The sequence below is a fragment of the Lepidochelys kempii genome, chromosome 7 (genome assembly GCF_965140285.1).
Source record: "Lepidochelys kempii isolate rLepKem1 chromosome 7, rLepKem1.hap1, whole genome shotgun sequence".
Taxonomy (NCBI): Eukaryota; Metazoa; Chordata; order Testudines; family Cheloniidae; genus Lepidochelys; species Lepidochelys kempii.
Window position 1 is genome coordinate 120,087,266 of NC_136386.1, and position 27,766 is coordinate 120,115,031.

At 41.3% G+C, this 27,766-nt stretch overlaps 3 protein-coding genes across 8 annotated transcripts in view; 2 read left to right on the forward strand and 1 right to left on the reverse strand.

The window, feature by feature from the left end:
* The window catches only part of CFAP43 (cilia and flagella associated protein 43), a 100,498-nt gene extending 82,338 nt beyond the window's left edge, over positions 1 to 18,160 (forward strand). For 3 of the 5 annotated variants that reach the window (XM_073354439.2, XM_073354440.2, XM_073354442.2), the window contains 11 exons: positions 1,037 to 1,156; positions 1,231 to 1,338; positions 2,429 to 2,515; positions 2,983 to 3,071; positions 4,509 to 4,716; positions 5,592 to 5,704; positions 6,468 to 6,630; positions 8,983 to 9,147; positions 13,734 to 13,814; positions 15,009 to 15,162; positions 15,736 to 18,160. In XM_073354439.2, the coding sequence (XP_073210540.2) occupies positions 1,037 to 1,156; positions 1,231 to 1,338; positions 2,429 to 2,515; positions 2,983 to 3,071; positions 4,509 to 4,716; positions 5,592 to 5,704; positions 6,468 to 6,630; positions 8,983 to 9,147; positions 13,734 to 13,814; positions 15,009 to 15,162; positions 15,736 to 15,908 (1,461 nt within the window). In that variant the 3' untranslated portion in view covers positions 15,909 to 18,160. The remainder of the gene's footprint in view (positions 1 to 1,036; positions 1,157 to 1,230; positions 1,339 to 2,428; positions 2,516 to 2,982; positions 3,072 to 4,508; positions 4,717 to 5,591; positions 5,705 to 6,467; positions 6,631 to 8,982; positions 9,148 to 13,733; positions 13,815 to 15,008; positions 15,163 to 15,735) is intronic. The other 2 variants (XM_073354441.2, XM_073354443.2) reach the window with 2 other exon arrangements.
* On the reverse strand, positions 16,831 to 27,629 carry SFR1 (SWI5 dependent homologous recombination repair protein 1). Of its 2 annotated transcripts, none has more exons than XM_073354446.1 (4): positions 27,560 to 27,629; positions 23,796 to 23,911; positions 19,991 to 20,383; positions 16,831 to 18,817 (listed from the first exon to the last, which is right to left on the reverse strand). In XM_073354446.1, the coding sequence occupies exons 2-4, from the start codon at positions 23,889 to 23,891 to the stop codon at positions 18,626 to 18,628; spliced, it is 681 nt and encodes a 226-aa protein (XP_073210547.1). In that variant the 5' UTR covers positions 23,892 to 23,911; positions 27,560 to 27,629; the 3' UTR covers positions 16,831 to 18,625. The 2 variants fall into 2 exon arrangements, with proteins under 2 accessions (XP_073210547.1, XP_073210548.1); XM_073354447.2 differs by lacking the exon at positions 27,560 to 27,629 and adding an exon at positions 27,321 to 27,538.
* The window catches only part of COL17A1 (collagen type XVII alpha 1 chain), a 118,386-nt gene continuing 108,870 nt past the window's right edge, over positions 18,251 to 27,766 (forward strand). Inside the window, exons 1-3 of the mRNA XM_073354444.2 lie at positions 18,251 to 21,862; positions 23,416 to 23,503; positions 23,994 to 24,051. The gene's annotated coding sequence lies outside the window, so the exon portion shown is untranslated. The remainder of the gene's footprint in view (positions 21,863 to 23,415; positions 23,504 to 23,993; positions 24,052 to 27,766) is intronic.

Consider the following 27,766-nt stretch of genomic DNA (forward strand, 5'->3'; position numbering starts at 1 on the left):
ATCAGATGCACATAATTTCACAATTTTTATTCTTCAAAGAGAAATTTGGGCAGCAGAACAGTCAGCCTTGCCACACCCTCATTCCAAATGTGTCATTTGTTGGGCCCTTTTGGCTGAAACATCCTTTCTTTTTCTACTGTCTTATAGCATTGTCTCTGATACTTTTTACTCAAATACAGCTTTTATGTGATGGTGGAAATAAAGGGCTTGATCCTATGAAGCGCTGCACGCTCCAATACCCATCATGCCTAGTTTAAACAAATCTTGGCTCCTTCTGTCTGTAATATTATCAATAATGTAATGACTCCCCAGAATTTAGCTGAATTTGATAGTTCAAAATAGAACCTAGCTAATTCTGAAACTACTTTCTCAGCTCAGTAATGCTAACTGGAATAAAAACTAATCTTTGGGTAATATTTTCAAGTGCCTACATGATTTAGGCTCCTGAGTCCCATTTTTAGGCTCCTCAGTTTCATTGCATGTCAATGGTCAAAGCTATTTTATGTAATCTCTCTTTTTAAACAATAAAATAAAAAACCTATAGCCACACACTTTGAAGTTTTGATTTAAATGACTAGGTTTGGGTATGATTCTCAGCTCCCATTAACTTCAACAGGAGGAGAAGGAACTCAGCACGTCATAAGACAGTCCCTATATTGTCAGACCAACATGACTAAAATTTGTTTTTTCATAAACCTGGGATTTCCACCTGAGCAGAAGATAATGAAGCTGGCATGCATGGCTTCTGAAGGGTAATGGTCTAATGATGTAAATAAATGAGCCATCATCAGTTTTTATTGTCTGTTTTCTAGATATGTCATCACTGAATTATATTATATTATTATTATTTATTTATTTATATTGTGGTAGAACCTAGGAGCATCAGTCAAGGAGCAGGATGGCACTGTACAAACAGAACACAAAGATGGTCCCTACCCAAAGTGCTCACTGTCTGTGCACCTCTCCAGCCACCCACACACTTAAAAGCATGCACGTTCTTTTAGCTTTCATATTCCTCCTTCCCATTCCCCCGCAGACACTAGAAACTGAACTGAAGAAACTTCAGACCTCCATTCAGGAAACAACACAAACTTTTGATGACACTGTGAGCAAGCTGTTTGAGCGGAAAGTTAAATCAGAGATGGTCATATACCAGGTAAGGCAGAGATTTTTATCTCCATCTCCCAAGCTGCAAGCGTGCTGATCTTTCCCCTTACAATCTTTCCACAGGAGGAACTCAAAATAAACAACCTCCTTTACTCTTTGCTGTTGGATGAAGAGCTGAGCACAAGAGAAGCTGGACTGAACCACTTCCTTGACAAGAAGCAGAAGGAGAAGGTGAGTCCAGTACTTGGACTATAAGGCTCCAACCATTTTCATATGGAACCTGCTCTTTACAAATAAAAATGTTGCCCAAGCTGCCACAGATAATTTCCCTCATGATTTACACAGCTGTTGATCTTTTTTTTTTTTTTAAGGGTGGCAGAAGACTCCTATACTAAAGGCACCTCTTCTTGGGAATATACTTCTCTCGGCTTGTCTGGAATTACATGTGTAAATTTCCATACACTGAGGAAAGCATGACATTATCTGTCAAATACACTATTTTAGTATCCTGTGGCAGTCTGTAATTTGTCTGGTAGCACTGATAATGCCTTTGCTACAAGAACCCTGCACAAAAAGATATCTAATGTTGCCGTCTTTCTTAGAGAAGAAAATGGAAAATTCGGAGAAATTTGAATTAATTTCCTGAAACTGAAGTTGTCAGGGTTTGCCCACCACTGATGAGCCATGTATAAGCCAACATAGTGACTTTGGAGTTCAAAACAAACATTTCTGCACTTGTACACAAGTATATACAGGACTACAAATGTTCTATAAGATTCTGATTGCTTTATTCTGGAAGCTCACCTGTAAATCTGTTGTTGGACCAGTTCTACAGATATGCAAACCTAGGGACCTCTTGCACTAGCTGATCTCACCTGTCATGCTATTCAGGGAGAGAGGCAGACATTCAGGTAGCTGGGGACCACTATCATCAACATATTACATTGCACCCTGAATTGCATAGTGAGCCATTGCAGTCTATAGAGCACTTAAATAATGTGCTCCTTATGACAAACCTCATTAAGCAGCTGGGTAGCTAAATTTTGCACCTGCTGACCCTTTTGTGTGGTCTTTACAGGTAGCCCCATATAGAAAGCCTTGCAGGAATCCAATTTAGAGATCAGACAGGCACATGACATATTGAGTGCTGTCTGTGGTGTCTGCTTTGGAGCATGTTACACCAGAGGTGAATTTAACCCAATTGTTGTATCTTAAGCTGAGACAAGACATCTCTTCAGCATGTGTAATACATTTGAATAGCATTCCAGCAGCTGTGTTTACTTTTAGTTCTGTTTCTGAAATCCATCTGGTTTTGTTACAGCTCAGTACTGCACAGGCGGTCCAGGTTGCACGAGCACAAGATGATGCTTACAGGGAGACCTATGACAACTTAGCAGCTGAAGACAAAGTAAGAGTCCTAGTCATATGTTCAAGCAGATGCAATTGCAAAAAAAAAAATAAAAAGGGGTTCGGTGCTACACCTCCAGAATATACAGTATTTAGGCCCCAGTTCAGCAGCACACTTAAACATATGAGTAGTTCCATACAGATTGATGAAACACTGAAGTCAGTGGGAATACTCAGATGCTCCAGTTCTTGGCTAGGTCAGGATCATGCCTCAGTAAGTTTCTTGGGCAAGAACTGCGTCTCTTGCAAAATGCCAAGACCACTGTCTACGCTTAACCTGCTAGTCTCACTTTTTGTAGACACTTCTCTGGGTTTTAAAAAGCACAACAGACATGGTAAATTGTCATCTCTGAGAGAGGCAATCTATGAAATAGCCCAACTCCACCTAGCACCTTTTAGCATGCGTCATTATTCTATATTTCTAGGATATGTGCATGCTGAAGTTTTGCTGATTATTTTTCCTGCTAGATTCTGGAACGTGGCTTTAAAAAGGAATTTTCTGATGTTCCGGCGCATCACATTGATCATCTTTTCAAACTTTACAAACGCCGACCACGGTAAAATTCCCTTTGACTCAAACCATTTTCTACATGTTATTGTTTTTAACTTTATGATGGGAGAGGAGAGTCTATTTTCTAAGCTCTGTGAAGTATCTTAGTTAGCAGTAGGCCATTGATTACTAACCTGTTTTTAAAACTGCACCTCTGTAATGACGATGGTCATTAACCATTGTTGATGACCAACTATCATATGGATGACTGACAGACATTTTAAAGCAATCTTCTCCTCTCCCCACATTATATATGCTATTTAAAATGGAAAAATCATGGAGCAGGTCCTCAAGGAATCAATTCTGAAGCACTTAGAGGAGAGGAAAGTGATCAGGAACAGTCAGCATGGATTCACCAAGGGCAAGTCATGCCTGACTAATCTAATTGCCTTCTATGACGAGATAACTGGCTCTGTGGATGAGGGGAAAGCAGTGGACGTGTTGTTCCTTGACTTTAGCAAAGCTTTTGACACAGTCTCCCACAGTATTCTTGCAAGTTAAAGAAGTATGGGCTGGATGAATGGACTATAAGGTGGAGAGACTATAAGGTGGCCAGATTGTCGGGCTCAACGCGTAGTGATCAATGGTTCCATGTCTAGTTGGCAGCCAGTATCAAGCGGAGTGCCCCAAGGGTTGGTGCTGAGGCTGGTTAGGGGGAGGGTTAGCTCAGTGGTTTGAGCATTGGCCTGCTAAATCCAGGGATGTGAGTTCAATCCTTGAGGGGGCCGTTTAGGGATCTGGGGCAAAAAAAATTGGGGATTGTGTCTGCTTTGAGCAGGGGCTTGGATTAGATGATCTCCTGAGGTCCCTTCCAACTCTGATATTCTATGAAAATCTTCTGGAGGATGACGTGGATTGCACCCTCAGCAAGTTTGTAGATGACACTAAACTGGGAGGAGAGATAGATACGCTGGAGGGTAGGGATAGGATAAAAAGGGATCTAGACAAATTAGAGGACTGGGCCAAAAGAAATCTGATGAGGTTCAACAAGGACAAGTGCAGAGTCCTGCACTTAGGACGGAAGAATCTCATGTACCACTACAGACTAGGGATCGAATGGTGGTGAAGCACTGGAATGGGTTACCTAGGGAGGTGGTGAAATCTCCTTCCTTTGAAGTTTTTAAGATCAGGCTTGACAAAGCCGTGACTGGAATGATTTAGTTGGGGATTGGTCCTGCTTTGAGCAGGGGGTTGGACTAGATGACTTCCTGAGGTCCCTTCCAACCCTGATATTCTAGGATTCTATGATTATAATAATTAATAAATAACCACCCAAAACATGCCTTTTTATGTTTTTTAAATAATATTTCCTGGTTGCATGCTGAAAGAGATTAAGACAATGGTGAGAAGCGTTTTTAGTGCTACAAGACCTTGTTCTATGTAGCAAGTAAGAAGAAAGATAAAATATTTATTTTACTATGTATGCCATGGTTGATGACACCAGAGCCCAGAAGATCAAGATGCACCTTGACACTGCTAACCCTTATGGAGATCGGCCAGGCTCAGCCAGAGCTTACAAAGAGGCACTTGCCCATTTAATGAAAGCCATAGATGAAATGGATGACCCTGAAAACATGCCTGAGGGATTAGACCCGACGGTCTGGGAACGTTTCTGTTTGGCTAGACGAACAAAAGTGGAAAGCGAACAGCTGGTACGTCAAGCTATTTCCATCAGATTTATTTTGCTGTTGATTTACTGTTTTATACTCTTTGATGCTTTGGGATCTTAACCTAGAGCATCAAGTTCTGAGGACTAAGCAAGTGGCAGCACAGTGTAGGTGATCTGTGAGTCCCTAGCTCACTTCCAGAGTGTGAATGAGCTGAGTAGTCATCACACTCTAGCAAAGCTCCCTCTTTCAGCAGATACAGAGCAGTATGAATGGCTTCCGAGGAAGCCACATCCTGCTCTCCTCTAAAGAAAATAAGTGGGAAGTAGGAGCTGTCTCAAAGTATCCCTCCTCATTCTCCTTCCCCCATCCCCACCAAAACAAAAGCAAACCATCAAGGTGTATCCTACCATTCTGCATCTGTAACCTACGTGTAAATCTGCTGCATTTGTTTACCCTGATGAATGCTTTTTCCTTCCTAACGCATCAAGAGAAAATCCTAACATGTTGATAGAAAGCCCTGTTACACTATTAATTGATGTTAAGGTATATTAATATATTACATTAAATTATATTCTATTATACTAATATAATTAAGGTCACCAAGATATAAACCTTAAATATCCAAAGATGTAGCTAAGATCCGTTTTGCTTTGCTGAAGTGAGAAGGAAATGAGACCTTCCTTTCATAGGAAAAAAATATGCATCAGTAAAGGGTAAACTTTCAAAGAGCAGCTAAGGACTACAATTGTGGACTTGCGTAGACTTTAATGGGAGTCAGGAAGGTAGCCAGCTCCCTCATTCAGATCTTAAATATCTGTTCTTGTGAAGAATGAGCAAAAGTCTGTCTACCATAAAAGGTTTTCCTCTGTATTTGCAAAGTTCAGTGTGTTCAAGTAGTTGTGATGTTGTTTGTTTAGGTGAAACGGAAAGCCCTGACGCTAGCAGAGATGCAGGCCTTTCTCCAGAAAAGGATTGATGATGATGAGAAGATAAGGATGGACATTGAAAAAATTTTAAATGAACTCAATACGTAATTTTGCTTATTATTCTTACATTCACATTCATCTACACTTTAGCACTCTGCTGACACAGAATTAAGTCTAGTGAGAAGTGTACAGTTCTGTACTGTATCACACTTCTCTCTAAAACTCATCTAAGAGACATAGAGCCCAATTCTGAAAGAGCCTTGACTTCAATGAGAGGTTCAAACACGTAATGCTGTATTTTTCTTATTCTATCAGCTACTACACCATCTGGTTCTCACCACATTTGAAATGGGAGTGTTATTTGGGAACAAACTCCAAGATAATTAAACAAAAAGAAATGTACTTGACTAGGGTGGGGGAGGTTTCTGTCATGCTTTTACAATTATTGATAAAGTTTTTCTTTGTTCAGTAGGGTCTTTCTCCCTTATAACTTCTGCTTGACCTGGGAGTGAAGACAAAACACAGTCTGTGTAGAAAGAAGCACTCACTGTAGGAGCAAATAGGAGAAAACAGGGTGTGAGGGAGCAAACCCTTGCTGAAACATGCATTTGGTCATTAGCAAACCAAAGAATTATAAATAAATAAATTGGTTAGTCTCTAAGGTGCCACAAGTACTCCTTTTCTTTTTGCGAATACAGACTAACACGGCTGTTCCTCTGAAACAAAGAATTATGAAAATTGCAGTGACCCTTTCTGTTTTTCAGATGATTTCCTAATCTTTCTGTTACCCTCTGATCATAGAGAAGATTTAAAATACAAGCATTTTATCAATCACTAAAAACTACTATTGATTCTCTGCAATTTTAGGCTACGAGAGGAAAAGATGAGGTTTCAACTGGATTTGACTATCCAGTTTCTGCTTAAACAAGGACAGGTGGAATTGGAGAGTGCTGCTGAGCTAATACCAGATTATACTGATGCTATTCTCATTCACAAGAGTGTTATTGAAGAACTGAATTGCACAATCCGGGTAATTTACATTTTCTGGAGGAAATTAAGGGCTTTAAATGAATGGATTTTCCTTTGGAGACTGCAGCTTTTATCTCGTTTGACATCTCTGTAATACTGATTTAATCTCTTTTCATGCACTTCCATATACCAATGGGCTCAACTGTCACCTTTGTTTTGAAAGGTCCTTGAAGCTATTATGAGTTCTGTAACATCTCTAATATAAAGGCTACCATCCTGAGCACTGATCACTGGAATCCTGATCAGTGGAAAGGCAGCATCTTTAAGCACTATGTCCATGCTGTTTATAGAGAATTAATATCCTATACACCACTCCTACATTCCCCAGTTGTGCAATCATGTCAGGTAACTGAATGTTGGGTTACAGTGAAACTTCCAAAAATTAAGCGATTCTCCTTTTATATAAAGGTGAAATTGTGGGATCATACATGGCACATTTCATTTTTCATACTCACAATAAAGGTTATTTTCTTGCCATCCCAGCTGCATAAAAATTTGCTTTTTATTGCTACTGCATACAACCTTCAGTGGTAACTGCAAAATACCTGAAACTGGGACAAGTTCAAATATTGTAGAGCAGGGGTCGGCAACCTTTGAGAAGTGGCGTGTCAAGTCTTCATTAATTTAAGGTTTGGCGTGCCAGTAATAAATTTTACATTTACAGGGGCCCCCAACGGAACCCCAGACTGGCAGCAGGCTGAGTGGGGCCGGCGGCTGGGACCCCAGCTGGCAGGGGCCGGCAGACGGAATCCCAGACCAGCTGCCGGCTTGGATGGACGGAACCCTGGGCCGGCAGCGGGCTGAGCGGGGCTGGCGGCCAGGACCACGGCTGGCAGGGGCCAGCAGACAGAACCCCAGACCGGCAGCGCGGTTGGCAGACGGAACCCCAGACCGGCAGTGTGCTGAGCTGCTCAGCCCGCTGCTGGTCTGGGGTTCCATCTGCCAGCCCCTGCCAGCCGGGGTCCCGGCCGCCAGCCCTGCTCAGCTGGGGTTCCGTCCATCCAGGCCAGCAGTGGGCGGAGCGGGGCTGGCAGCTGGGACCCTGGCTGGCAGCAGAGTGCCACTAAAGATCAGCTTGTGTGCCGCCTTTGGCATGTGTGGAGGAAAAATGCTTAGGCCTACATTTTTAAAGGTATTTAAGCATTGCTGAGTTCACCATTTCAATGCCTACCTCATTTAGGAGCCTCAACGTCATTTCCAAAAAGGATTTAGGCACTTAGGAGCCAAAATTCCATTGACAGTTGATGGGATTTAGGCTCCCAAATCACCATTGAGAATGACAGGCTCCTAAATCAGTTAGGTGTTGCAAAGCTAAGCTCAGCAATGCCTCAATACCTTTAAAAACATGGGCCACAGCACTTATATAAGGTGGGAGAACAGATAGCTATTGACTGCAATTTGTTTCACCCTCATCTGTGATACAAGGCTGAAGCAGTAGCGTTAATTTAAAGTGTCAGCAACAGGCAACAAGTTCCATAAAAAAGAATATAAGAATGGCCATACTGGGTCAGACCAATGGTCCATCTAGCCCAGTATCCTGTCTTCTGACCGGCCAAAGCCACATGTTTCAGAGGGAATGAACGGAACAAGGCAATCATCAAGTGATCCATCCCGTCATCAACTCCCAGCTTCTGGCACTCAGAGGCTGGGGCTGCATCCCTGACTATCTTGGCTAATAGCCTTTGATGGACCTATCCTCCAGGAACTTATCTAATCTGTTTTTTAACCTGGTTATGAGTTTTGGCCTCTACAACATCCCCTGGCAATGAGTTCCACAGGTTGACTGTGCATTGTGTGAAGAAGTACTTCCTTTTTTTTTGTTTTAAACCTGCTGCTTATTAATTTCATTGGGGGACCCCTGGTTCTTGTATTATGTGACTGACTAAATATCACTTCTTTATTCATTTCCTCCACACCATTCATGATTTTACAGACCTTGATCATATCTCCCCTTATTCATCTCTTTTCCAAGCTGAAAAGTGACAGACTTTTTAATCTCTCCTCATCCAAAGCTGTTCTATACCCTTAGTCATTGTTGTTGCCCTTCTCTGTATCTTTTCTAATTCTAGTATGTATTTGAAACAGGGCAACAAGAACTGCATGTAGTAGTCAAAGTGTGGGTGTACCAGAGATTTATATAGTGGCGTTATGATATTTTCTGTTTTATCTCTCCCTTTCCTAATGGTTCCTAACATTGTTAGCTTTTTTGACATGAAGTCTGTCTGGACACCAGCCTCTGAAAATGATTGCAATGTAGCACATTAAAATTACTGAAATTAGAAGTCCTGTTCATCCTGTTACAGGAAAAATTATTCTGTAATCCATAAATTATGCTAAAATTAATCTTTTTCAGGCTCAAGGAGAAAAGAAAATTGCTAGCATGGTGGAAAGTAAAGACTTCTCTAAAGGGATATTTCAGCTGGAATGGGAACATAAAAAAATGAAGATGCTGATGGAAGATCTAAACCAGAAGGCTCGGGATATTCAAAAACTGCATGTTTCACGCGATCGCCAGCTCGTAAGTAACTCTGAAATTGAGATTTTATCTGGAGAAAAGCTGCTGCCCATGTTTGTACCATTATTTGTATTCTTCAGTTGTCCTACATCTATAGGGAAACCCAGCCCAAGCTAGGACAGCAATTTAACCTTAAGGACTAAATTTTTCTTTGACATTTGTGTAATTCTGAAGTCTTTGGAGTTGTACAGGTGTAACTAGGCTTGGGAAGATTCAATTAAAATCATTAGTCATTGGTAAATGTCAATTTCACCTGACACTCAGAAAGAGAACCATGCATAATGACAGGTTTCAGAGTAACAGCCGTGTTAGTCTGTATTCACAAAAAGAAAAGGAGTACTTGTGGCACTTTAGAGACTACCCAATTTATTTGAGCATAAGCTTTCGTGAGCTACAGCTCACTTCACTGGATACATACTGTGGAAAGTGTAGATCTTATTATATACACATAAAGCATGAAAAAATACCTCCTCCCACCCACTCTCCTGCTGATAATAGCTTATCTAAAGTGATCACTCTCCTTACAATGTGTATGATAATCAAGGTGGGCCATTTCCAGCACAAATCCAGGGTTTAACAAGAACGTTGGGGGAAGGGAGGGGGAGGGTAGGAAAAAACAAGGGGAAATAGGCTACCTTGCATAATGACTAAGCCATTCCCAGTATCTATTCAAGCCTAAGTTAATTGTATCCAATTTGCAAATGAATTCCAATTCAGCAGTTTCTCGCTGGAGTCTGGATTTGAAGTTTTTTTGTTGTAAAATAGCGACTTTCATGTCTGTAATCGCGTGACCAGAGAGATTGAAGTGTTCTCCGACTGGTTTATGAATGTTATAATTCTTGACATCTGATTTGTGTCCATTTATTCTTTTACATAGAGACTGTCCAGTTTGACCAATGTACATGGCAGAGGGGCATTGCTGGCACATGATGGCATATATCACATTGGTAGATGCGCAGGTGAACGAGGCTCTGATAGTGTGGCTGATGTTATTAGGCCCTGTGATGGTGTCCCCTGAATAGATATGTGGGCACAGTTGGCAACAGGCTTTGTTGCAAGGATACGTTCCTGGGTTAGTGGTTCTGTTGTGTGGTGTGTGGTTCCTGGTGAGTATTTGCTTCAGGTTGGGGGGCTGTCTGTAGGCAAGGACTGGCCTGTTTCCCAAGATTTGTGAGAGTGTTGGGTCATCCTTCAGGATCGGTTGTAGATCCTTAATAATGCGTTGGAGGGGTTTTAGTTGGGGGCTGAAGGTGACGGCTAGTGGCGTTCTGTTATTTTCTTTGTTAGGCCTGTCCTGTAGTAGGTGACTTCTGGGATCTCTTCTGGCTCTATCAATCTGTTTCTTCACTTCCGCAGGTGGGTACTGTAGTTGTAAGAATGCTTGATAGAGATCTTGTAGGTGTCTGTCTCTGTCTGAGTGGTTGGAGCAAATGCGGTTGTATCGCAGAGCTTGACTGTAGACAATGGATCGTGTGGTGTGGTCAGGGTGAAAGCTGGAGGCATGTAGGTAGCAATAGCGATCAGTAGGTTTCCGGTATAGGGTGGTGGTTATGTGACCATCGTTTATTAGCACTGTAGTGTCCAGGAAGTGGATCTCTTGTGTGGACTGGACCTGAGACAGACACCTACAAGATCTCTATCAAGCATTCTTACAACTATAATACCCACCTGCGGAAGTGAAGAAACAGATTGATAGAACCAGAAGAGTTCCCAGAAGTCACCTACTACAGGACAGGCCTAACAAAGAAAATAACAGAACGCCACTAGCCGTCACCTTCAGCCCCCAACTAAAACCCCTCCAACGCATTATTAAGGATCTACAACCTATCCTGAAGGATGACCCAACACTCTCACAAATCTTGGGAGACAGGCCAGTCCTTGCCTACAGACAGCCCCCCAACCTGAAGCAAATACTCACCAGCAACCACACACCACACAACAGAACCACTAACCCAGGAACGTATCCTTGCAACAAAGCCCGTTGCCAACTGTGCCCACATATCTATTCAGGGGACACCATCACAGGGCCTAATAACATCAGCCACACTATCAGAGGCTCGTTCACCTGCACATCCACCAATGTGATATATGCCATCATGTGCCAGCAATGCCCCTCTGCCATGTACATTGGTCAAACTGGACAGTCTCTATGTAAAAGAATAAATGGACACAAATCAGATGTCAAGAATTATAACATTCATAAACCAGTCGGAGAACACTTCAATCTCTCTGGTCACGCGATTACAGACATGAAAGTTGCTATTTTACAACAGAAAAACTTCAAATCCAGACTCCAGCGAGAAACTGCTGAATTGGAAGTCATTTGCAAATTGGATACAATTAACTTAGGCTTGAATAGATACTGGGAATGGCTTAGTCATTATGCAAGGTAGCCTATTTCCCCTTGTTTTTTCCTACCCTCCCCCTCTCAGACATTCTTGTTAAACCCTGGATTTGTGCTGGAAATGGCCCACCTAGATTATCATACACAATGTAAGGAGAGTGGTCACTTTGGATAAGCTATTACCAGCAGGAGAGTGAGTTTGTGGGGGGAGGGAGGGAAGAAAACCTGGATTTGTGCTGGAAATAGCCCACCTTGATTATCATACACATTGTAAGGAGAGTGATCACTTTAGATAAGCTATTACCAGCAGGAGAGTGGAGTGGGAGGAGGTATTTTTTCATTCTTTGTGTGTATCTAAAAAGATCTTCTACACTTTCCACAGTATGCATCCGATGAAGTGATCTGTAGCTCACGAAAGCTTATGCTCAAATAAATTGGTTAGTCTCTAAGGTGCCACAAGTACTCCTTTTCTTTTTGAGAAAGAGAACCCCCGTTCTCAAAAAAAAATCCATCAATAACAGTCAGCAAGTGCAGACCGCCCTGGAACTAGGCCCACAGGGCCCACTCAATTACTCAGCATTGGAGTATGCTGGACTGTCCCCAGGAAGCAGCCATTCAGCAGCAGGGTGGTATGCCCCATAGCTGGGGGTCTCTGCTCTGCTGGACGGGGACCACAGCCTCCCCCGCACTTGGGTGTCTTGGGCCCCCCAGCCATACAGGGAGCCTCTTGCAGCACTTCTATCAGTGCTGCCCTAACCCCTCACTTAATTTGATAAGAACATGAAAACAGCCATACTGGGTCAGACTAAAGGTCCATCCAGCCCAATATCCTGTCTTCCACCAGTGGCCAGTACCAGGTGTCCCAGAGGGAATAAACAGAACAGGGAATCATCAAGTGATCCATCCCCTGTCACCCATTCTCAGCTTCTGGCAAACAGAGGCTAGGGACATCATCACTGCCCATCCTGTCCAATAGCCACTGATATTGTCAAAATTATTTAAAAAAATTGAATTTTGTTAAGCCTAGGTGTAACTGCAGGCACAATTGGTTCTAAACTTCCGAGTATCAATATTGGCAGTTAAAGCAAGGAATCAGGATTTCACAGCCTTTAGTAATTCATCTTTAAATAAAACATTCTTGATCTTATAGAATCATAGAATCATAGAATATCAGGGTTAGAAGGGACCTCAGGAGGTCATCAATGAAAGTTCTGAAGTGCCTCCATTTGGTATGTCACAGAAAATCAAAACATTATTAGTGTGCTTTTTTTTTTTTTTTTTTTAAAAAGGCAGCCACTTTTGAATTTTCTGACTTCAGAAGTGCAAAAAGGGGACTGATGCCAACAAAAGAGCCAACAGGTACCCAAAAGGTGACTGTAAGCTGGAAAGTTCCTGCAGCAAAATCACCAACAGTGCGCTGCTATTTGTTTGGGTGATCCCAAAAAGGCTTACCTGAACCAGGAAGTGGACAAGTCATCTACAAACATCTGATTGCTATTGGTCATGAGTTATTTAAGACTACTTTGTTTCCCACCTGACAACAAGATCCTTGGAAACAATATGCTACCTATTGGTGTCTCCCAGAGAAAGATTTTAATACTTTACTTTCACAGTAATTTTTCTAGATAATTTAACAAAATTCAGAACTATAAGGTGGTCACTTCATAAAGAAAAAGCGTTCCTTCTCAAAAGGTACCATCTGTTAGAACTGTGCTTATGGGCTCCGTGGGACATTAGTCTCTGTCTAGCTAGATTAGGCAGAAACATTTTGCATTCTCCCCCATGAACATGACTTGGGGAGTATATCACATCTAATTCATACAGTGTAAATGGACTTAGCCAGCCTGGTTCCGTCACTGGGAGAAGGGCTGGTAAAAGTGTACCTTTGCTACGTAGCGCATAACCTCCAGAGCCTTAGTCACCTAAACCATTGGACTTTCTTTTAAAACCTTTACTCTTAGAGATTACAGATTTTGAGAGCTTCTTCTAACAACAGACACACTGAGTATATTAGGGTTAACAATGCTAGACATAATGAATGCTTGAATAGAATGTTCTCAAATATTCAAGCAGCGTCTAAGACATCATCTTAGAAATGTTCATTTTATGGTTTATAGAACTGCTTTGTGCTATCCAAGATTAAAACAAATGTTTTTTCTAAACTTTATATAGCTTAACTGCCAACCTAGGATCTTGGAATGGTTGAAATACCCAGTAGTCTGATTTCTCTCTTTTTATTCTGCAGTTCCTAAGTGTACTAAACTATGACAGCCGCATCACCCAACAGGTTTCAGTAATGGAACAGACGCTTGGTGTGATGGATAAGGTAAATCCAAAATGTGTTGTACCTATTCAGTTCCTGGGGGAGGGCGGCCAGAAGCCCGCCCACATCTAAAAGCTCCTTCCCCAGCTGGAGGTTGACGAGGTCTCACGACTTCATGGGGTGTGCAAATACCAGAAGTTGTGGGGAAAAGTACAGCCAGAAACTGAGAAGGTTCTGGAGGAGCCAGAAAAGGGGCTGCAACCTGGCGCACTCAAGGCAGATGTACGCCAGGGTCTTCCTCATGCTGCAGAAGGGGCAAGTGTCAGGGAGAGTGCTGAAACATCAGGTACATGCCCGTGCTCACGGCTCCGTGAAGGAGCCGCCTAAATGTGTTGTAATTGAACAGATGAACCTGTGAGTAGCACTGTTCAACACAACTCCTTCCCTTCCTCCTCAACTAAGCCTCCCATTGCCCAAAACCTTGGTATTATCCTTGACACCGAACTGTGCTTCCTCACATTTGTCTGCAGATCTGCATATCACTACCTGCAGAGCATTGTGTGTGTATTCCACTCTGCTCCATTACTAGTCAAGTTTTCCTTCAGGTCTTCATCTCCTATTGCTTTCTGTACTGAAACAGCTTTCTTTATGGGCTTCTCATATCCAGCCTCTCACTCCTACACATGCATAGTGCTGCTCGCCTACGTACAAAGAAGCATGCGCACAGCACCCATCCACTGGCTCATCCAAATAGAAATTGCCCTTGTTTTTAAAAGATTCCATGGACTTGCTCCAGTGTGCAATAACTGACACCATCCCCGACTTTGTCTCCCTATGCTCCTCCTCCCAGCTTTAGCATTTTCCGCCTTCCTCTCCATCCTTTCACACAATTTCACCAAAATTGGCAGACGAGTCTTTTTCTCTGTAGCTACTGCAATCTGAGATAGTGCTCCTGCATCTCTGCATCCTTGACTACACCTCTTTTCAAGTTTCATCTTAAAGTCTCTTTCCAGCTGGCCCATACTTCTTAGCTTTTTCCTGTCTGCTAGTGGTTACATTGATACTCCATAAAGAATGTTTGGATACAATTTGTATGAAAGGTGCTATGTAAAATAAAGTTGCATTGTACCAACTAGCCAAATATAAAAGCAAACTGAGCCCCAAGGTGGTGTTTTAGTTGATAGATTTCCATATAAAGTTTGTTCAGGCAGCTTTATTAAAGTCTCATATTTGCTTTATTCAACTGGAAATGGACAGTTGCACAAGAAGAATGTGAAGAACCGTCAGAAAGTATTTAAAGATCTGGAGAAGCGCATCTGTCTAAAGGAACAAGCAAACTACAAACTCAGCCAGGAGCTGCAAGAAATGCTTGTGTCTGTTTCAGAAAGGCGGCACATCTTTGAAGCAGCTGGTGAGTCCCATTCTATAGCACGCTCTAGGTCACAAGTAAAAGACATTCATAAAATACAGCTCCAAAGCTGGTCAGTTCTACTCTCCATCAGCAGCACTACAGGGACAAAACACTGCCAGCAGCAGATTTTTTGTATGTTACATATACACAGCTGGTATTGCCCTGCCTAAGAGAGCTATTTCAGTATCCATCAGACACTAAGGAGATGTCTAGACTTGAGATTTTTGCTCCTGTTGTAACTCAAGTTAATTAACTGTTGTTGGTATAAGTTTATGAAACTCCACTGAAGTCGTAAAACTACTCCCATTTGCATCAGCAGAGACTTTGGTACAATGCCTTTGTCCTCTCTAAAAAATAAATTCATCCCTCCTCCTCTCACCATTTGTGCCTGGGCAAAACAGAAGTAGCAGTACATTGCAAGAGCAAAAATTTGTCCCCAAGTGTGAGCTCTTTTGAAAGTTTACCCCAGACTGTACAATACTTGTCACTGAAATAATATATGCCCTGGGGCAGGGCCTACAACAATAGTTTTTTTTCTGATATGAACTATTTCTGATATTTTGCTTTGCACAGACACACAGCTGATTTCTGAAAAAGCTGCAAAGGACCACTACCGAGATATTGTGCAGCGACGACAGCTAGTGGATCTTGCAAAAGAACAGGCCCAGGAGATTGCAGTTCTTCAGGCAGAAGTTGAAAGGCTGAGAATGAGAACATTTCCTGCCCTTTTTGAAACAGAATATTAGCAGAAGCGTACTTCCACCAACATGAACGCATATGAGTTCATCATTGCTTATCTCCTTTGCTTACCGTAGATACATCTCTCCACAAAAGAATTGATTTCTTCCTTTATTTACTATTTTAAAATATTTTACTAGACTGAGTATGAAAGCTATTTTGTACATTTTATACCCAATTCTGGTGTGCCTGTTGTAAAACTGGAATTTATGATTTCACAGCTTAATGACAGACACGTGTTTATTACTATAGAAACAGATGTTTTGAACAACATAGTCACCTTGTGTATTCTGTGGTCAGCAATGTATGTTCCTATGATGCTGAAGAATGGAAGCAATTCAGGAAACCCTGAATTGTATTTACTTAAGAAAAAGATATAGGGCAAAACTGTCAAGTAGTATAACTAAAAATAGTTTTGTTGAAAATCAAATTACTAGTATACATGTTGAATGAAATCACAAATATACTGATTATTTTAAAAAAGAGATCATCATCATTGCTACATGATACCATCATAACAGGCAGCATTAGGTGCACTTTACCTTGATTATATAATTAAAAAAAAAACACTACTGCTTCATTTAACTCCCAAGTCTTGAGTTCAGGATCCCGTATTTTACCTCCTTAGTTGATGCCATCGCACACTGAACAGGTCAACATCTGTCATCACAGGAAAAAGACACATAAAAACAGTGCTGAGAGCAGTTTTTTCAACTGCTGTAATTGACATGATACCAAGCCTTCCACGTTCAGAATTGTGTAAGTGAAGTATCAACTGTTTTTCAAAACTCTTAAATTCTGGAAGATACAATTTAAGTCTACATACGCTGTTAATAATTTTGAATCCTAAAGAGTTGAACATCTTTTCCTTTTTAAACCATTATTAGATCATCTTATTTCTGCTCTTAAATTTTATTCCACTTCACTGTATTTAAAAAAAAATAAATCTCAGTCTGTAGATTAAATAAGCCTCATTAGAGCTACCCTACTGAACTCTTCTTAAACAGTTTCTACTGTATGCCCCACTAGTGGAGTCCAACTTCAGATGTGTTGGCATGAAATTTCTTCTCACACCACTTCTCCCCGCAAAAGAGATGGGAAGCAGATAAGGAAAAGAGGAACCTTTAGTAAATTCTACCATGTGGTTTAAGATGGACCTGCACAGGAATTTCCTGCCATTACAATTTCCCCCCACCTGTTCTAAATTGTTTCTTCCCTCATCTTTCCTAGGAAATATGCCTCAAGTCAGAGCCCCATTCCAAGGTGACATCACTAACAGCATTAATACTTTTGTTTAGGAAATACTACTTTTGTTATTAAAACTTCTCCATTGCTTTTGCTGCCTCCTTCTAGATCTGACTTCTGTTTATTGCTTTATCATTTTAACTATGATTCATAAGTAGTCTAACTACCCCTCCATGGTTCTTCCCAGATTTCTTACCTCGTACCAAGTCCTCATCAGGAGGCAGGGGTTGAATTCCAATCTAGCAGAACCGAAGAGCCCTAGGAGGGCAGCTAATCCCTTCTGGATGCCCCATCTTCTTACCCAAGACACTGTTTCAGTCCCTTTTTCATTTTGGTAACTACACAGATTATCAAATGATTTAATAATAAACACTGCTTATATAAATTCCCAGTTAGCAGTAAAATTCACCTTCTACCCAAGAGGGCTTTGCTGCAGAATTTAGGTCTAGTGTCACCTGATAAACAGGAGCATGGTAATCTGGAACAGCAAAACAAAAATATGCTACTTCTAAATTCAGATTTTTCCCGATTTCCCTGCAGGTACATCAGAAGTGTCTCAGTGTTGAGGAAGGGAGTATAGATTGTCACATGTACAATAAAACAAAGTTACAGCAGATTAGGAATCTGTATGTGTACAACGAATCGGTGCATTCTGGAGGTATGGGGGGCAGCTGGGGTTCTTATAAACTTACACTGGATGAAAAGTGTTTCAAAGTAAAAAAAGAAATTCAGTAAAGAAAGTAGCTAAAATAAATGGATTGTCAAGGAGGAGATAATCAACAGGGAATCAATTTCTCTCACAATCTCTAATTAACATAATAAAATACCACTCACAAATTGGAACTAAAACCTAAAAAGATGAAAATGGCTTTGGGATTTACTAAGAATAATTGCAGAAATGTCAATTAAATGCAGCCATTTAAACATATTAGACACAGTTCTGTTTTTGTTAAGCACCATAGAATATGTATTGCTTCTCGTATCACAAGAAATAAAGCCATGCACAAAAACTCAATATGCTTCAGTAATTGAGAATATGCAATGTGATTACACCTGAACTTAACCCTTAGAAAGGTCGCATCAATTGACTGGCAAACTGAAGAAACTTCCAGAATATGTATGTGTTGAATTCCTCAACATCTTAGTCTTAACTAGAAAAAAAACAGTTAACTTGACCCCATTATATCAAACGAGAATGTACAGTGTAAAAATGATATGAGAAGATACAGCCCGCTGCTTAATTACAATATTACTAGATTTCATTTTCATATTTCACTAATGGCAATTTTCTCAGTAAATAAGTTTCTATCATATAAGTCAAGAGATAATCCTTTCCAGAAAACTACATAAGCACAGTCTATTACAACAATCCACTACTGAAACAAACTATCATGATGGTTTAATACTTATGATGCAATCAGTTGATATTTAATCTTTTCTGAAGACTTTTTTTTATAACCGAGACCTTTGTAATGGTAAATTACATATCTGTAAAGTCGTCTTCTGCTCTGCTGTAGTGTAGTAACTTGTCTTCTAATCCAAAATTGTCTATCAACAGAGTGAGGCTCAGTTTACTGCCATCTGTAGACAAAGCTGACTGGAGTTCATAAAGCATCAACTGGGTGCTGCATCTCCATTTCGTTATCAAAGACTGCAATTCTGATGGGTTATTCTGAAACGGTGGGGGGAAAGGTTACTTACTGAGTTGCAGAAATTATAGAAAAATAATACTTGGAACTTTACAGATATTTATATAACTTAGTTAACTGAAGGCGCCCCAAAACAATTACAATAGAAAGCTATATGCAGAGAGAATTTCTGCCTCCTCTGGAGTGGAATGCAACAATTACTTCTGTAGTGGTGCTGTCCAGGACAAGAAGTGGGAAAACAGCTCATCCACTTAAAACTATGTGGAAGCTTAGGTATGAAGAATGTAATTAAGTGAATTAGAATTTGACCCCTCATCTCCTACAAAAAGTTGCATGGATCTTTATCATCTACATATAGGATCTCTGCACTTTCAGCAGTACAATATCCACTAACAATGATGGCAAATTAAGTTGTAATCGAACAGAGAAGTGCTATCTCGTGAATCAACACTGTTTTCAGCAATACCTAGGGCTGCATCAACATTGGCAGCATTCAGACCCAAGAACCTAACATGGTGGAAAAAAAGGGCCAGTGCCTTGTCTGTGGTTGTTTCTATTAGTAGAGCTGTACTGTTAGTAAATTGCACATCCAATTTTGTCTAGTGTAGATAAGCATTGGTAGTCTCCCAGTCAAGTGCGAACACTTTTCACAATAAAAGACAGAGGTCAAGAACAGTTAAAGATGTATTTGAAGTAAACATCAGGTTTAAAAGTCATTCTTAAAGAGCTACATTATTTTGCATTATTTTTTATTGCATTTCTTTTAGTTTGGATGATGAAAACAGAACAGTCTCATTTTGGTTTCTCATCAGTTTCAATTTCAGGTTCTCATGTATTAGCCCAATGCTGCAATCTTTAGGCTTGAAACACTACTAAGGAATGTTTTCGTTTTAAAAAAATATTTTTCCAATAGAATTTAAAAGAACACACAGAGAAACATTTCTACTGGAGTTGGTCACAATTTTTTGAATTTTGAAATTAAATTTAAAACAGAAAAACAAAAATAAATAAATCAACCAACTTTCTTCCCTGCTTTTTGACTAGCTCTAATTTCTGCTGGTTTTAGGAATTTATAAAAATGTCTTTTTACAGAACCAAAATTTGCCCTGATATTGTCCCTTGCCTGGCACCATTTCAAAAAAACATTAAAAGATTTAGAGCTGAGATAGTGTGACCTATTCAGAAACTCTTCTCACCTTGGACCTGTACATCTTGACCAGTTTGAGTCTTCGAAGCAGCTCTTCCTTCTCTTGGACCTGCTTCAGCAATCTTAATTTTTCCTCCAGTAGTTCTTGTTGACTAAGGTCAGCCCCCAACACCACAGAGTGTGGAGAATTCTGAACAAATCTACAGCAATGTCTCTCCTGTAAAGGACTACTCAAACTTATATCTGCAGCACAGTTCTTCTCCAGGATTTCACAACTATCTTGTAATCTAGAACAGGCTCCTTTTGCCAACAGAGCCCCTTCTTCAGAAGTACTGTAATCTTTTTCTTCAATATCTACTTTAAGGCGTTTTGCCACAGTGAAACTGGAATTAAACGAACGTCTTGCTTTCTTTAATCGCTCCTTAAGAGTTGTGCTCATTGGCTAAAGAAAATGACAAAGGAACAAAAAAAATCAAACAATATTTTGGCTAATATAAACTGTTTATTTGGGAGAAGTAAGAACAGAAGTGACTTTAATATAAGTAGTAAGTTTACCAGTTCAATTTTTACAGTATATGTAAACCCCACTATAATGTAAATTTTCACAATTACCACTACATATTTCACAAATGTGACTGAGCAGTTATCTTCCTCCTCTCATGTATACCTACACACACTCTCTCAGCAGCTAGATGTAAGAAAGAGTTGTGGCTCCAATTTTCCTCACTTCATCTCTCAGGACTAAATCCTGCTGTCCTTATTCAATGACTCCAGGAGAATTTTCTTTAAGGAAGTACAACTATCCTAATTGTCTACTACAACTATCCTAATTGTCAAAATTTAGAAACTGTTACAGGTCAGTATGTTAACATCACTGTAAAAAAATCTCAGCATGGAAATCTACTCCTGGAGGCTTCAGAACTAGAGGGAACTCAAGATAACTACTGGATCAATAGCACAGCCTTGTAATTTCCCCCCACCTTTTAGTTTCAATATTGCTCACAATGTGCTATGTACTTTCCAAATATAAAGCCTAGCATGAACTCCCCAAAGTAGGAAAATTAATAGTTAAAAGAAAACTACAATGTGATATATTTGGTAGTACAATCACTATAAATATAATTATAAAGAAGTAAATCAATAAGTTTCTGGAAATAAAAACCAATAATAATTTTTTTAAAGAAACCTCTGCCTACATGACCAGTTAATGATGCAAAGTAGGACTGAAGGAATCCTTTCCTCCACTGGACAGCACTGCAAGTCAAGCATTTCAAAGTTATTTGTAAGGCAGATCCCCTGTTTTTTTGTTTAAGGGAAAAAACACAAATCTGTAAGTACTAAACAAAAAATTAAATGATAGAATTCAGCTTATAGTAGCTTTGAAACTGTTTTCAAGTGTTTTCTACTAGGAAAATTCTTGCAGGTCTATTCTGCAGGAAAGAAAGCTGCCTCACTAAATGTAAACACAGATATATCTAAATACTGCTTTAAAAATCAATTCAACATATATTCTTCTTATGAGCCTGATTTTGCCACCCTGACTCAAATTGGGTAGCACTCAAAATCCAAACGGGACTACTTGCACAGTAAAGTACTACTCAACATGTGTACGGGTGAAAGCTTTGAACCATACTAAATTAATTTAAAGTAATTTAAGTTAACTAATTCAAACATAATATACTCCTGGGGAAATTCTGCACCACTGCGCAAGCACAGAGTTAAGGTCCCTTGAAGAATAATTGACGCTGATGGGGAGGTGAAGGGAAGCCGCAAGAGAGGTCACGCTGCAATTATACCTTTCACCCAACAGGGGCTGATGTGCCAGAAGAGAAGGCAGCTGGCTCACAGGCTGGAGCAGCCAGCTGTGGAGAAGAAGGGAGCAGAGGCTGCCTTTCTCGCAGCACTCTGCCCATGAAGCCAGGTGAGAAGGCACAGAATATAGGGGAGACAGAGTGGTGCTGCTGGCGGGTGGGGGTGTTTACACAGACTGGGGTTCAGAAGGGCTAGTGGGGTGCATAGGAGCTAGTGGGGCAATAACACTGAGCCAGGGTCTGAATGGGAGTGGGGGTGCAGATATGCCTGGCTGAAAGGGAGATGCTAGGGGTCAGCCAGGGTCTGCATGAGGGAGGCTCCCTAACTCCTTAACAGTCCCTCCCCCTCAAATAAAACTGTTCCATACTTCTCCCACCCACACCCAGCAACCCTCCAGTTTTATTCCCAGGCTCCTTCCCAGCAATTACTTCCCTTTTTCTTAGCTCCTCCATTACCCTGACTCCCCCAAGCCTTTGCACTGCTTCTGAGGGGTGAGGGAAATACGTTTCTGTATTGTAGTTTAAATGAATTATTACTCAAAGTTCTGTATTAATATGCCTAGTAAGGAATCTATTTATCAAAAAAATTTTCCTGAATCTTTTTTGTTGTCTCTTTTATTACAGACCTGCTTGCTAACAGGTATTTTTAAATAAATTACCAAAATAACTGAAACTGGCATTATTATATTGTGTTATTTTGACATATAAAATATGCAGAATTTTTTAAATATTGTGCACAGAATTTTTTTTTTTTTGGCCCAACGCTTTTAATTTTTTGGCCCAGCATTCCCCCAGAAATAATAATAGGCATCTTCCACTGTTGCAGTTCTCCAGCTGTAATGGTTATCCCAGGTAGCCAGTCCTCAGATTTCTGTTCTATCTGAAACAAGCATTACCACTATTTCTACTACATCAACCATTGAACATCACTGGACCTCAGACATGGTCATCAGAAGAATCAAATAAGTGTCAGGCTTGCGGCCAAGAGACATTTATATTCCAAACTGCTTTTTAAAGACCAAGGCCACCATTTTAGAGTGGTTATGGTTTTGAGTGCCTCAGTGTTAGAGTGACTAATCTGAGGTACCTTACAGGGCTTAATTTCAGAAGGTGGGTGCTCAGCACTTTCTGAAAACCCAAAGTCACTGAATTCAAAAATCACTAGTTATCCTTGAAGATCTTTGCCTACTATTTTATATCCTTATAAAATATTTAAACAATATAGTTAAAAGACACATATCACAATCTGCCTATGCTGGCCAGGCCCCTGTTTTAATGTGTGCCATGGTCAATTTAACATCACTAACACGGCTCATGCAGGGGCATTACATCAGAGAAGGAATAGGCAATGTAGAGCTGAACATCATAAGACCTAATACATTGCATTTCTATTTTACATAGAGTTTTTCATACAAGCTGTGCTCCAAACTTAGAGTTAAATAATACCAATTTGATTTCAGGTATGATGTGAAAACAGATAGGAAAGTCAGCATGGAAAGCTGTCAGATGCAGCGAAGGGTAATGCTGTTATAACTGTGGTAAGACTGTGATGTGACAGACTAAACTAGTGCTAAGTGAGCAAAGGGGGGCAAGGTCGGGGAAGAGTGGGCTGGAGCAAGGGCAATGTGATTGTATTATTCTGCCTGTACTTTGACACATACAGAAGCAGCAGCACCATTCTGCATATGCTGGAGCCCAGAGAACTGAGACTTGGAGCCTTTTGTACAGATGGGAAGAAGGATTTTAAAAAAGTGAGTTTAAATAACGTCCTGAATATCTTTATAGGTATTTATAAGGTTTCTATCAGCTTTTAGCTCGGCATTCAGGGTGTGCAGCACTGTCATAATCAAAGCACACATACTTAGAGAACATTACCCATTAATTTTAATTCTGGGCATAAACTATCTGTTCCCACATATATTCTGTCAAAGTATTCCATAGACCGCCAAACATCAAGTAAAGTTTGCTCACTATTGGTGTTGCAATACCTAGCTACAATGGGAAAACCTCACTAATAGAATGGTATATAAAAGGTTTTCATACCTTTTTCCCTGAGCCACTGCTCTGAGGAGCTAGTGTCCCACAGTCCTTTGGAGTACTGCACAGTGATGTTGATTTGTCTAACAATGGTGTTTCCATCTCGAGAATAAGTTAATATACTGTAGAAATAATACAGAAACATATTAATATGAAGAATAGACATATAACTTGATAAGTCAGGTTTTTTTCCCTCTGCTTAAGGTTAGAATGTGATGAAACAGGACCACCAAGTGGCCAGGGAAACAAGTTAAAAGCAATGGTAAGAAAATACCAACACTAGGCTATTTTCCAGTTGTTCAGTTTCCAAAGTCATCCGTTTATATAGGGCCTTATTCTGCCAACCTAATTTCCATGGAGTCGTACATTGGTCTGTGAGTAGCCCTCTTTATTACAATAGGACAGCGTTTCCCAAACTTCTTTGGCCACGAAACACTTTTTAGCCTATTACAGAACACTTACAATATTATTTTGTAGTCGTTTCATTTTCAAATTAAAAATTGCATTATTTATGCTCAAATATAATTTTACGCCATGATATTCAATACAAGATCTATCAATAACCGGAAAAAGTTTTATGTTAAATTATAGTCACTCAAAAAGAGTTGTAAACTACGCTTCAAATATGCAAAATTTAGAATTAAAAAAAATTTAAAAACGCTTTTTTTTAATTACGATTCTTTCATAGAACACCTATTCACATCGTGCGGAACACAGTTTGGGAAACGCTGCAATAGGACAAATGGCAGTACTATTCAGTAGAAGGTTGGCAAAACTTGGCCTTTATTGTTAAGTTTTGTCTATTTATTTGTCTCTTTGGTCTTAATGTAGGATTAGAGATAATATACTGCATAGAAAGAAGAAAAATTAATATAAAATTAATATGGTTTCCAGTCTCCATCATCAGCCTCTGTCATTTGCACCAACACTGGTGGGCTCTCTCAAACTCGCCACAGGCAGTGAGTGGCATGTATTTATAAAGACATGGAATCTATTATCATATGCTCGGAAAAGGCTAGATCCTGCTATATCTTACTCATATGCATAATCCTCACTGCAAACGGACACCCCATCGACTTCAAAACTTGAGCAATTCTTACTACTTGTCTGAGTAAGGATTACTCCTATGAGTAAGGCCTTGAAGAATCAGTATCTTGGTTTGGCCATTTCTCACTTAGAGATAAAAGGTTGCTAAGAGCCACAGGATTTTTATTGTTCTACTGTACAAGCAATTAAGATTATTAAAAAAATAAAACAATAATTATATATACAGGAGCTCTGAAAATAATCTAGTATCTTCTTTGAAGTGTGATCCTTGTAGGCATGCCCCATGGATAAATGTATTACTCAAGTAAATGGAATTTTTAGATTAAAATGAAGATGCCCCAATTTGCTCATCAAAGCACACCGATTAACATGGTAAGTAGTACTTCTCCATACATACCAACTTTACATTGATTTGACAACATTTAATTTAGTTTATGCAGTGTAGTGTAGCTGTGTCGGACGATATTAGAGAGACAAGATTAGTGAGGTAATATCTTTTATTGCACCAACTTCTTCTGAAGTTTTCTTCTTCTGAAGAACAAGAAAAGTTGGTGAAAGAAAAAAAAAATTAACTCTCCCACCTTGTCTCTTCAATTTAGTTTGGCATTTCTGAACCACCTGCTAATGCCCAACATGCAGCTGGGAAGTTGTCAGTTATGCCTTCCAATGCCTAGAGACTGATATTAGCAGTTTACAAACAGAATAGAGAAGCCTTTTAAAATTAAGGATATTTAAACAAGTTACATGAGTAGTGTAAGATTACATGAGGTACTATCTCCCCACAGGCTGAGGGCACCAAAGCTGCAGCTCTCCAAAACCTTACGGTCTCAAAGAATGAGCTACAAGGGAATCCAAGTCAGGTCTGCATGGCTGCATAGACAAAGTATTAGCCCTTATTTGTCTTACTGCTAAATCAAATCCATGTTACCTTGTCATTCAAGATTCAGCACATAGCATTCTATTTTAGGTTAATTTTCTAAAAGGCTGTTAATCATGTGTCTTAGCAACTAATACATTCTGAAAATGCATTTTCAGAATGTAACAGTGATAAGTTATTTTCAGAGCATAGCAGTAAGTTACTTCATAGTTTGAGCAAGAGGCTAGGAAAAATTCACATCACACCTATACAATATTTCACAGATAAGTAGTGAGTCTCTCCCCACTAAGCAACAGAACATTTTAAAACCTGAAAACAGCCTTCAATAGAGCTCTCAGTCTTTCTGAAATCCAATGGCTCAGTTAGCCTTTACACAGGTTAGTTTTCTTCAGGAAATAATTTATTCTACTAACAAAAAATTTCCAAGGGAATTTCCAAAATTTCCAATCTGTAATTGCACTTCTCCACAGGTCTCTGCAACTCTGCCCTGCACAGTGAGAATCCTCCCCTTATGAATCAGGATCAATTTTATTCCCATGCAAAAACACCATTTAACATATAAAAACAGCTTCTTCCATTGTAAATGAAACCACTGGGAAGTAGGGGAGCAGTAGCTTTTCCTCAGCTCTGCCACTGACTCCCAGTGAGGCCTTGGGCTAGTCCCTTCTGTGCCTCAGTTTGCCCTATGGCACAATGGAGGTAATGCTGTTTACCTTGTGAACAGCTTTGAGATACACAGTGGACAAACATATTATCAGAGATAGTTATTACTGTCATTTCATGCTCAGCGAGCTTTGCGCCCTGATTAACCAAGGCAGAGCTAGGGGACAGACCATAGGCAGGGTCAGTGCTCTCAGCAGTTCGTCTGACACGTGGTAACCCCTGCCCCCCCCAAGCTGCCATCCCCTGGAGGGCACAGCCCCCTCCCAGGCAATACCAGTGCTGGGGTGTGGGGGGAAATCACCCCATTAACACGGGGTAACCCCCCCAAGCTGCCATCCCCTGTGGGGCACAACCCCCTCCCAGGCAATACCAGTGCTGGGGTGTGGGGGGAAATCACCCCATTAACACGGGGTAACCCCCCCAAGCTGCCATCCCCTGTGGGGCACAACCCCCTCCCAGGCAATACCAGTGCTGGGGTGTGGGGGGGAATCACCCCATTAACACGGGGTAACCCCCCCTCAAGCTGCCATCCCCTGTGGGGCACAGCCCCCTCCCAGGCAATACCAGTGCTGGGGTGTGGGGGGAAATCACCCCATTAACACGGGGTAACCCCCCCAAGCTGCCATCCCCTGTGGGGCACAGCCCCCTCCCAGGCAATACCAGTGCTGGGGTGTGGGGGGAAATCACCCCATTAACACGGGGTAACCCCCCCAAGCTGCCATCCCCTGTGGGGCACAGCCCCCTCCCAGGCAATACCAGTGCTGGGGTGTGGGGGGAATCACCCCATTAACCCGGGCCCCTCCCACCCTGAACACGCGGAGGTGGGACTCGAAGGGGCTGGACTAGCCCCCCGGTAGCTGGGGCCCGACCCCCAGGCAATGGGGGAGGGGTGGCTGACGTGACCCCCTCCGCTGCGAGGGGGGGAGGGGCTTTCCCCTCGGTACCTCACGCTCCTCAGCGGGCCCCCCCCCCCCCGCCTGACGCTGCGGCCTGACGCTCGCTCGGTCGGGTTAAAATGGCTCCAGTCCAATCTCCCGCTCGAGGGGGGGAGGGGCCGGGCTTGGGGGCGCGGAGAGGAAGGAGCGGTCGGGCGCGTGTAGGAAAGAGAGATCCCGAGGCCGCCCGTCAGCTCCCAGGGGGAGAGAGACACGGCGTGCGGTCGGGCGCGCGAAGAGAAACTCACATCCCGCTCTGCGGAGTGGCCACCGGCTGGGCGTGGCCAGAGGCGGGAAAGTCTCGACTCGCGGGCGGGCGGGCGGGAATGAAGAGAGGGGAAGGGGGCAGGGCGTGTGCACACACATGGGGCGGGGGCGGGGGGAGGAGGGTTGTGGAGCTGCCTGGCCCAGGCTGAGTTGGGAGGCAGGGAGGGGATTTCAAAATACCTAGAGGG

Bases quoted from the DNA above. Each gene is read 5' to 3' on its own strand.
- SFR1 (XM_073354446.1), bottom strand. From the start codon at position 23,891: ATGGAAACACCATTGTTAGACAAATCAACATCACTGTGCAGTACTCCA. The intron at 20,384-23,795 runs GTATGAAAACCT...CATTTTCTTTAG, and splicing joins GCAGTGGCTCAGGGAAAAAG to CCAATGAGCACAACTCTTAA. The intron at 18,818-19,990 runs GTGAGAAGAGTT...CCACCGTTTCAG, and splicing joins TCAAGATGTACAGGTCCAAG to AATAACCCATCAGAATTGCA.